The following is a 10,566-nucleotide window of genomic DNA, read 5'->3' as shown; positions in this document are numbered from 1 at the left end:
AACAGATCCACGCCTGCCAACACATCAAGCGCACATCCAATAGATTGCCCACCGCACCGCACAACCTGCCTCACCATCCTGACACGCCAGGCTCACCGCGACCCAAGGGAATCTCTTTCCCCCCCAAGTGACGACGGAGACCTGCGACACGCACACCCAATAGTATAAAGACTTTTCCTCCTAAACAGGGTCCTTCGCCCTCTGCCGTCAATTCATTCGCCATTTGCCCTTCATCACCCACCCCCAATCTTGCACTCCAGTCTCGCGACCCCGAAACAACCCCACATCGACTTCCCATTGGTGCCGCAAACACATCGCGACCAGCCTACCAGCACTGAACCATTCGGTATCAACATTGCGCCTCCGTCGCGTATTCTTCAGACAACCGCTCTCGAGGGCACGTCCACTATGATGGAGTACGCCCAATACCCACAGCAGCCACAGAACGCGCATCAGCAGGGACACGTTCAGCCGGGGTACCCTAATCCGGCAGCCGGCAACAACATTACCTCGCCGACAAACCACAACATCCACCCTCACGGTGTTCAGACCTCCCCCATACTCTCTACGCAGCAGCAGCAGTCCGCCCAGGGCCAGAACCCCGCCATGTTCCAGACACAATACAACGTTCCGCACTATGCGATGCCTGGCATCCAGGCCGCAGCTATGGCTGCGACCGCCGCCGCATCGGGACAGTCTAATTATCCCTACATGTCCTCCGACCCAAACATGCCCCAAACCTCGCCGAGGATGGGTGGCCAAAAGAAGGATCTTCGCGGGCCTAGGTCACCCCAGATGAACAACCTCGCCGGCCAACGGCGTCTCAGCCAAGTTACAAGTCCCGGCATGCCTAATCAGGCGCAAAACATGATGGGACACGTCGGACGCCCTGGAGTCGCCGCTCCGCAATTGCCTCCAGCGTCCGCCATGGCGCATCCCCAGTCTCCCGAGCTCGCCGCTGGTGGTGTTGAGGAGTCACCACTCTACGTCAACGCAAAGCAGTTCCACCGCATCCTCAAGAGACGCGTCGCGCGACAGAAGCTCGAAGAGCAGCTCAGGCTGACGTCGAAAGGACGCAAGCCGTACCTCCACGAGTCGAGACATAACCATGCCATGCGCAGGCCTCGCGGTCCCGGTGGTCGTTTCTTGACCGCCGATGAAGTCGCCGAGATCGAACGCAACAAGGCTGGTGGCGGTGGTGCCCCCGCTGGCGATGCACCGGTCAAGGAAGAGGCTGCCAAAGCTGGTACGAAGCGCAAGTCAGAGGCCGCCGATGCCGGCGCCAACAAAAAAGTCAAGGCACAGGCTGACAGTCCGGAAGAAGAGGAAGAGGAGGACGACGAGAGCTGAACATAGTTGTCAGCCAGCGCAATACTTCTTTTCAATCTTCTTTGTCAGCAATTACGACATGACGACGGTGGCCAGGAACGTTGAGCGACAAATTCTCTCCTCCTTCGCCTGCACCTTGCTTTATATCATGGCGGGCGCCTGGGCAGACACGGTCTTTTCCGGCGCGGATGCGCCTTGGTGTGTCTCGCTACGCAGTCGAGTGCATGAGCACGCGCATGGTACGACGCCTCGAAGGACGCGTCTGGGATCTCGTTTCTTCCGTCTGTTCGGATGTGGCTTGGACCCAAGTTTGATTTTCTCACTTCTTTTTCTCTTTAATACAACTAGTCGACTGGCAACAGCATCGCACCGGCCGTCGTTTGAAGGCTGGACGTGGGACACAGGACGGGGAAGGCAAGGGAAGGGCAGGGATGGAAAGAATGCATGGACGACGACGCGAAATGACGGATACCCCCCCTTGTTGTTTGACCGTTTACCTCCCCCTTTTTCGATTTTTTTCTTTATCCTTTTCGTATTTCCCCCCTCGTCTACTTCACCTTGTGTGTGTGTGTGTGTGTGTGCGTGCGCGCTGGAGCTTCTGTCTCACCTTCACTTCTTGTCGAGTACATTTGGGGGAACGGGAGGCGGCGGCTGCTTAGCGATGGCCGGCCGAGAGGGAGCCTGTGGTCTGGCCACCAAGGCCACTTCGAGTCTGGCCATGTACCCGCCATCGAGCGCAGTCAACTGTTCGAGGTGAGACAAGGCCAGACGACAAGCAACAGAAAAGCACCAAAAAACAAAATGGGCAACAGTACGAGCGTGCGTCTGGGGCGCGAATTTGGTTTGTTGGAGATAGACAGAGGTCCGGCACCCAACGCTGGGCAGTACTTATTGTAGTTAGCTATGAGAACAACATTTCACTGATGTGTATGGTTCGCCATTGGTTGTGATGTTACCCCACGACTGCCCGCTGCCGTCCTCCTCGTCTCCAAATTGGTCATGAACCTAGCAAGAAGTTCGGCTCCATGGCTGTCTATTCCTGCTCGGAGCTCAACGACCACATGGTCGTGTTTTCAATGGATTGCTTACATGGCAGTCGGAGTGCTATAGCCCAAGTGCTGGTCCACACTTCTAAGTGCTGTTCTACACTCACTACAACCAAAGCAGGTGGTAGGAGTAGGTGTAAACCGAGGATTAACGACCAGAGAGGGGCCGGCTGCGGGTACGGCTATCGAAATCCGACCCACAGATTGGTAGTGTGGCGGGGACCTCGGCACGCCCAGGTTCGCGCCGAATGCCCTCCATCCCCCGCGCGACCCTCAATGACCCCGACCCCCAGAACCAGCCAGACCCGGGGGACCGCTCGGTATGTAAACCCGACGTCCTGGTTTTGCTCCTGATTGGAGAGGTCAATTGGGGTTGGTTTTCTCTTTCTGTTTTTGCCTTCTCTACCCAGTAGCTCTCGAATCGCCCAGAGCCATCTTCCAGGGCATACCTATCCAAGTTCAGCATCTCCCCGTCAGCATCGTCAGCGATCCTCCTCCTCCTGCAACCTGCATCAGTATCGTCGTCGACGTCGACACGAGGACCGAGCCGACCATGGCAGGACGTGTGCGCCAGCCCATCGACCAAAAGTCGTTGGAGCGGTACATTGAACAGAATGTGCCCGAGATCAAGGTGCCTGTCGACCTGAAGCAGGTATGCACATCCTCCTCCCTCACCCAAGCTTTTCTTCGTTCCTGTCGCCCTAGAGCGAGTCTTTCTGCGCAACACCTTTCTAACACACAGCAGTTCGGCTTCGGCCAGTCGAATCCCACCTACCAACTCACGGCCGCCGACGGCCAGCGCTACGTCCTCCGCAAGAAGCCGCCGGGCAAGCTCCTCTCCAAAGCCGCCCATAAGGTGGAGCGCGAGTACCGCATCATCCACGCGCTCGAGACGACGGACGTGCCCGTGCCGCGCGCCTACTGCCTCTGCGAGGACGACACGGTCATCGGCACGCCCTTTTACATCATGGAGTTCCTCGACGGCCGCATCCTCGAGGACGCCGCCATGCCGGGCCTCGGCGCCGACGAGCGCCAGGCCCTGTGGCACGCCGCCGTCGACACGCTGGCGCGCCTGCACCGCGTACGGCCCGCTGACGTCGGGCTCGCGTCCTTTGGTCGCGCCACGGGCTTCTACGACCGCCAGATCCAGACGTGGAGCACCATTTGCGCGAGCCAGGCTGGCGCCGTCGACGTCGAGACCAACGAGCCCGTCGGCGACCTGCCGCATTTCAGGGACATGATTGACTTCTTCAAGGACGCGAGGCGGCAGCCGCGCGAATCGGGGCACGCTGATTCACGGCGACTACAAGATTTGACAATATTCGTCTTTCACAAGACGGAACCCGCGGGTGATTGGGAATCCTGGAGTGAGTTTTCCTAAATTTTCGTGGGGTGCGAGGAGAGGAGAAACGCTGACCCTCGTGTGAACAGCTGGGAAATGTCCACGGTCGGCCACCCGCTCTCGGACCTCTGCAACCTCTCGACGCAGTTCTTCACGGCGTCACGGGACGGCGTCAACGCGCACAAGGGCTTCTCCCCGGCGCGACGCCCGGCCTGCCCGACGCCACGCAGGTCGTGCGCTGGTACGCCGACGTGTCCGGGTACGACCCCGCCGCCGAGTTCGGCTGGGGCATGGCCTTCAACGTGTTCCGCCTGTCGGCCGTGTGCCAGGGCATCGCGGCGCGGTACGCGCGGCGCCAGGCCAGCAGTGAGAAGGCGAAGCAGTACTCGGAGACGAGGGCGCCGCTGGCCGAGTTTGCGTGGGAGCTAGTGGAGACGAGCCGCAAGGGCGAGGGCGCCGTGGCCAAGCTGTAGGGTGGCTTGTGTTGTGGAATAGACGTGCTGTAGAAGATGAGCTGTTGACTTGGAGTGCCCTCGGCGTGTGTCTTGCTCAGCATATGTCTAGTGCTTCGTCATGCCCTTCTCGGCATGTGGTCTCAATGTAAAATCTACGGGTCCCCTTTCGCCTACATCTAGCTTGATCGGCCTTCGTTATCGCTGCCTCGCTCGCAGAGCCACGGCGACAGCTTGTAGTATGCTCAGCGTGCAACTGATGCCGATCTAGCTCTATTTCTGCTGACTCAGTGATAATCGTGAACACATCCGCTCTGGTCTGAAAGAGCAGGCTGAGTATGGCCAGGGTATAGTCTGGCCATCAGACGTGCTTTGTCAGGGCAGACACTCGTGATTCCAATTTGTGCATGGCTATCTCGCTGGCTGCCAGCCCATAATGAAGCATTTCAGATTGATCTGCGACAGCTGTAGCGGAATCTCCTGGTTTGTATTCTTCCTTTGGTTGCTAAATGGAATTCGATGAGGTGCGATACTGCTTCAGCCTCGATCTTGTATGCTAGCTCTTGCATGCCAAAGTTGGGTTCCTAATCCGGTCGATACAAGGTTCAAGTCTCTGCAGCAATGAAGCTAGCCATCAGCCAAGACTATCCCAATCATGTGCAGCCGCCATCATGTCAAGATCTCGACGTCGGCATGCCATCTGTGCTGATAGTCTTGTCCCTTGCCGCCGAGAACGCTTTCAATCAATCCTTCAAGCCAAGGAGCCAAAGAGCCATCTTAAACGCCAAGATTCTCATCTACTATGGTACGATTGAGCGATATTGTATAACTGGTCTGGAAGCTGGTTTCTGCCATTGTGGTTACCTGGAGCGCCCAGTACGTACCGTTGTTCCTGAGGTCGTTCCTGGTCCGTCCTGAAGGGATGGGGAGGCCAGTGTGGCTCGTTGCCCTATCAACACGCCACAACACATGACACATGTCATCCCGCATCAACACGACGACCCTTCCCAAATCAACAACCCCACCTTCTAACTCTACCCCTGCCTTGCCCTCTGCATCTGGCATCCTTCGCATTTCGCATTTCGCATTTCGCATCAACACCATTCCAATCCGCCAGCACCAGGATATGCCCACACGATACTAACCATGGCAGCCTCCGGAGACCTCATCAACTTCGACATCATCGAGGCCCAGAAGGAGAACATCCAGGCCCTCCCTAGTGGCCGCTCCGCAAAGAAGCTGGCCGAGGCCTTCTCCCCGTCACCACTCCACAAGCTGTCAACACCAACACCAACAGGCAGCAAGAACGTCACAGATTGCATTCGCGCCGAGTACGAAGCCGAGATCGCCAACATCTCCGAATCAGACGACCCGCTCGATGTCTACGACCGTTACGTTCGATGGACCTTTGACGCCTACCCCTCTGCCCAGGCGACGCCCCAGTCTCAGCTACACACTCTCCTCGAACGCGCCACCAAGGCCTTCATCACATCGGCCCAGTACAAGAATGACCCGCGCTACCTGAAGCTGTGGATCCTCTTTATCCAGTTCTTCGCCGACGCGCCGCGCGAGACCTTCCTCTTCATCTCCCGCCACAACATTGGCGAGAGCCTCGCCCTGTTCTACGAAGAGTATGCCGCCTGGCTCGAGAGCGCGGGCCGCTGGGCGCAGGCCGAGGAGGTGTACAAGCTGGGCATCGAGCGCGGCGCCCGGCCCGAGCAGCGCCTGATGCGCAAGTTCAACGAGTTTGAGCAGAGGCAAGCCGCCCAGGGCCCAGAGGTAACGGCCGCGCCCTCATCACCGGCCCTGCCCGCCATGCGACCGGCCCTCGCTGCCAAGGTCGACCCGTACGCCGCCGCCGCAGCGGCCGCCGCTGCTGCCGAAAACCCTCAGGCGCCACAACCCGGCCAAGGCGTTGGTGGCCCGACGGCCAAGCCTGGCAAGGCCAAGATGGCCATCTTCTCCGACGCCTCTGCCGAACCGTCGGCGCTGTCGGCGCGCCCGGCCAGCTCCGAGGGCTGGGACACGATTGATTCGCTCGCGAACCGGAAGAAGGAGAACGTCATGCAGGCGAAGCCGTGGGTGGGCGAGACGATGAAGGCGGGCGGCAAGAAGAGCAGCGCGCCCAAGATGCAGATCTTCAAGGATACGGTACGTCTCGCGAGTTTTTCCTTACTGGCCCCCCCCCTCTCCAAGCCCATGTGTTGATGAAAATTAGGACTAATGGATGGGCCTTTTGGCGTTTATTGTATTTTCAGTCCAAGCCAAAAGTAGCAGAAACACATACCCTTGTGCCCTCGACCGAGCAGGTTGTGGTGAATCCCGTGAGCGGCAAACGTGAGCGCGTTTTTGTTGACCTCGAGGCCGTCTACCCGGCGCCAGAGCTGCCGGGATCTGAGTTGAGCTTTGAAGAAGTCTGGGCGATGAACAGAGGCTGGCTGGACCATTCATGGGAGGAGGATGTCATGATGGACACGCTGCCCGAAGATGATGTCGAGAACCTCGGCCACATGGTGAAGGAGAAGCTGACCGTGTATACGGAAACGGTGACCTTGGACGAGAATGGAAACATCCAGAAGAAGGGCAAGAGCAAAAAGATGAGGACGATGGAGTTCAACGAAACCCAAATCAGTAGGTGCGACCCTTGCAAACACCATTGCAGACCACTAACACAAGAGCTTCAGTCAAAGCGAACCTGGACTCGCCGTCAAAGCCGACCAAACTCAAGAAGAGGAATGCGACCGCCGAGCCCACAATGACCCTGCATACCAAGGCAGCAACAGATGACATTTACGAGATATTCAACCAGCCTCTGAAGCCCACCCAGCCCCTGGAAGAAGAGGAAGAGGATGAGGACGAAAGTGACGAAGACGACTATGAGACGGATGGAGACGGAGACTACACAAGCGGGGCAGAGAGCACCATAACGACGACGCGACAAGTCGACACAAGTGAAGCCGGCGAGGATGACGACGATGAGCCATCCGATGTGAAAAGCGTCAGCGAATGGTCTGACTTTTCGACTCGGAGACACGTGCCCGACATTAACGAGGCCAACGAAGTTGAGGAGTCAAACGACACGCAGGTGTCCAACTTGATTGATATCAATGAAGACGAGGACTCGTTGCCTTCATCGCGGGAGCCGACGAGACCCCGAGAGGAGGACGAGCAGGAGACCGACGATTTGTACGAGGAGGACGACGATGTGGATGACGACTTGCAGACTCCCATTGACGAAGACTATCCGCCCAGGACGCAGACCGTCTTCGTCCCGATTCCGCCAGAGGATTATGAGCCCAGAACGCGGCCTTATCGGGACCCGGTCGAAGCCGCCAACAACCGCCTCCCCTTCATGACGCCCATCACAGAGAGGACGGAATCCTCGCTTGGTGTCCTGACAGCTCGTAGGCCGCAAATGTCACCCACCAAGAAGGACGACAACGAGGAGTCGGACGATGATGATGGCGCCCGTGCGGATCAGCTGTTCAGCAGCCCCCTGCGGGAGATTTATAACGATGCGCAGCCCGCGAGGGTGCCTCAGCCGATACTGGAGAAGCCCAAGCCCAAGCCTCTCGGCGCGAAGACGATACCTCCCAAAGGACCCATCATCACAGATCCTCAATGCAACCCGGTGGATGACGTGGTGCGGAATGAAATTCTAGCCAAGATGCACCCGCCACTGAGCTCTTATGCCGGATTCTTCGACCACCAGGCAGAGAAGCATGGAAAGGGATCCGAAATTCGCAAAGTAGCCAAGCTCATGGCCAAGGCCAGGAGTAGTGGCGAGAGGACGAGCAACGCTTTCTCCGTCGTCGAAGTGGAGTTCCCTGACACGCCCACGACATACACCATTCGCAAGGAACTCGGTGCCGGCGCGTTCGCTCCCGTCTACCTCGTCGAAAACTCAACGGCCGATCAGGAGGACGAGGATCAAGAGAACAACGCCGTCGCGGTTATGGGCAAAGGAGCGTTCGCCGTTCGCCAACGCGGCACCCTCGAGGCGCTCAAGATGGAGCAGCCACCCAGTGCATGGGAGTTCCACATGATCCGCCTCGCACATTCTCGCGTAGGCCCCCAGCATCGCGCGGCTGCCTCCCTAACGTACGCCCACGAGATGCACCTCTACCAAGACGAGGGCTTCCTCTTGCTGCCGCTGCACCCGCACGGCTCGCTGCTCGACGTCGTCAACCTGTTCCGTGCCGAGCCCTCAGCTGTCATGGATGAGCAGCTCGGCATGTTTTTCACCATCGAGCTGCTGCGCACCATCGAGGCGTTGCACGCGCGGGGGGTGCTGCACGGCGACCTCAAGCCAGACAACTGCCTGCTGCGCCTCGACAACGGCGATGCCGCCAATGCCGCGCCCCTGGCGACGCAGTACCGCGCCGACGGCACGGGTGGATGGGCGGCGAGGGGCGTGGTGCTCATCGATTTCGGCCGGGGCATCGACATGCGCAACTTTGGGCCCGACACGCAGTTTGTCGCCGACTGGAAGACAGGGGCACACGACTGCGCCGAGATGCGCGAGGGGCGGCCTTGGACTTGGCAGATCGACTACCACGGCCTGGCCGGCGTCATCTACTGCCTCCTGTTCGGGCGATACATTGAAACGGTACGGTGCGATCAGGGCGGCATCGGCGCCGGAGGGAGGCGGTACCGCATCAAGGAGAGTCTGAAGCGGTACTGGCAGACGGAGATCTGGGGAGAATGCTTTGACCTGCTGCTCAACCCGGGGTCGTTCGTCGACGTGGAGGAGGGACAAAGATGCCCATCCTCCGGGGGTTGAAGCAGGTCAGAGAGAGGATGGAGGCGTGGCTCGAAGAGAACTGCGAGAGGGGTGTCGGGCTCAAGAGCCTGGTTGGCAAGGTTGAAGCGCACGCGCGCGCGAGGCGATGAGCCTCTAGGCTGTTCGGTTTCTCCTTTTTAGAATGAGGCATGACGGCGTTGGATTTCTCCTCCTTCTCATAATACCAGCATCGTTCTTTTGTTTTGAATCTGTTGTAAAGGTCTTCATTTTCCCTCTTCACCGCTTTGGATACAATACAGACGTGATATCGTACATGGTACACATGAAATTCAGGGCCCGAGCGGCGCTCAGTCGCTCTCGTCGTCCGTCTCCTCCTTCTTCTTCCGCCCCCTGGGTTTGGCAGCCGCCTTTTTGGGCGCCGCCTTTTTCGTCTCCTTGGCTGTCTTCTTGTCGACTTGGTCTTGGATCTTCTGCCTCTCCCCGGCACCCCTGTCCTGCAACTCGCGCTCGAGGGCGGCAAAGGCGTCACTCTCGGCGTCCATGCCGATGAGGCTCTCGAGCAGCTTGATCTCGTCGGCCCAGACCTGCCTGTCCTCGACCGACTTACCGTCGGGTCCCTTGCGGTCGATGGGCGTCTCGAGCACCATGGGCAGGCCGGCAAAGGGAGCATAGTTGACGATGGAGTGGAAGGCGCGCAGGCCGAGGAAGCCGGTGCCGATGTTGGCGTGGAGGTCGCGGTGCGAGTCAAACGGGGCCTTGCTGTCGTTGAGGTGCAGGGCCTTGAGGTACTGGAGGCCGACAATGTCGTCAAAGGCGGTCATGGTGGCGGCGAAGGCGTCGGGCGTGCGCATGTCGTAGCCGGCGGCAAAGGCGTGGCACGTGTCGATGCAGACGCCGACGCGGTCCTTGTCGTCGACGAGGGCGATGACGTCGCGCAGGTCCTCGAAGCGCGTGCCGACGACGTTGCCGGCGCCGGCCATGTTCTCGAGCACCGTGACGACGGCGGTCGTGGCGGCGTGGGCGCGGTTCAGCTGGGCCGCGATGCGCGCGCAGGCGGCCGCGCGCGGCGCGCCGCCCGTGTTGCCCGGGTGAAAGTTGTATAGGCGCACGCCGAGGGCGTCGCACCGCGCGAGGTCGTCGACGAAGCAGCCGTACGCCTGCTCGGCCTTGGCGTCGTCGGCCTGCGCGAGGTTGACGAGGTACGACCCGTGCGGCAGCACGTGCGCCGCCGCGTCGTAGCCGTGCTCGGCGGCGCGCGACACGAACTGCGCGCGCGCGTCGGCGGCGAGCGGCGGCGACGCCCACTTGCGCTGCGACTTGAGGAACAGCGCGAACGCGTTGGCGCCGATCGACGCGGCGTTGTCGATGGCGTTCTGCACGCCGCCGGCGCCCGAGACGTGCGCGCCAATGTACATGGCGCGCTTCAGCGACGTGACGGCCGTGCGGGCGGCGAGCGGCATGCCGTCTGCTGCCGGTTTGCCCTTGGCGGCTTTCCCTCCTTTTGCGGCTGCTGCTGCTGCTGGGGGATGGCGGCGGCTGCCGAATTAGGTGGGGCGGTGTTTTTCTCCTTTTGGCCGGCTCCCCGCGCCGTCCGAAGACCGTCGTTCTCGGGCGGCGGTAAAGCAGCGTCTTCGGCCTTTGGGGCCTTGCGCT

At 59.9% G+C, this 10,566-nt stretch overlaps 4 protein-coding genes across 4 annotated transcripts; 3 read left to right on the top strand and 1 right to left on the bottom strand.

The window, feature by feature from the left end:
• Positions 1-408: 408 nt before the first annotated feature.
• VDBG_05896 (transcriptional activator HAP2) lies at positions 409-1,350 on the top strand (the record flags this gene model as incomplete). The annotated part of the gene is made up of 1 exon (XM_003003408.1): positions 409-1,350. One exon carries the CDS (start codon positions 409-411, stop codon positions 1,348-1,350), a length of 942 nt encoding a protein of 313 aa, XP_003003454.1.
• A 1,273-nt stretch (positions 1,351-2,623) lies between these two features.
• Positions 2,624-4,190, top strand: VDBG_05895 (acyl-CoA dehydrogenase family member 11; the record flags this gene model as incomplete). Its single annotated transcript, XM_003003407.1, has 4 exons — positions 2,624-2,695; positions 2,818-3,027; positions 3,118-3,742; positions 3,865-4,190. 4 exons carry the CDS (start codon positions 2,624-2,626, stop codon positions 4,188-4,190), a joined length of 1,233 nt encoding a protein of 410 aa, XP_003003453.1.
• Positions 4,191-5,315: 1,125 nt separating this feature from the next.
• VDBG_05894 (checkpoint serine/threonine-protein kinase BUB1) lies at positions 5,316-8,952 on the top strand (the record flags this gene model as incomplete). The annotated part of the gene is made up of 3 exons (XM_003003406.1): positions 5,316-6,320; positions 6,428-6,800; positions 6,854-8,952. The coding sequence occupies 3 exons, from the start codon at positions 5,316-5,318 to the stop codon at positions 8,950-8,952; spliced, it is 3,477 nt and encodes a 1,158-aa protein (XP_003003452.1).
• A 308-nt stretch (positions 8,953-9,260) lies between these two features.
• Positions 9,261-10,373, bottom strand: VDBG_05893 (DNA-(apurinic or apyrimidinic site) lyase; the record flags this gene model as incomplete). The annotated part of the gene is made up of 1 exon (XM_003003405.1): positions 9,261-10,373. The coding sequence occupies one exon, from the start codon at positions 10,371-10,373 to the stop codon at positions 9,261-9,263; it is 1,113 nt and encodes a 370-aa protein (XP_003003451.1).
• Positions 10,374-10,566: the final 193 nt, after the last annotated feature.

This window comes from Verticillium alfalfae, genomic scaffold (assembly GCF_000150825.1).
Source record: "Verticillium alfalfae VaMs.102 supercont1.7 genomic scaffold, whole genome shotgun sequence".
Classification (NCBI taxonomy): Eukaryota; Fungi; Ascomycota; class Sordariomycetes; order Glomerellales; family Plectosphaerellaceae; genus Verticillium; species Verticillium alfalfae.
The sequence above is the reverse complement of the archived record's forward strand: the minus strand, read 5'-3'. Positions and strand labels throughout refer to the sequence as shown.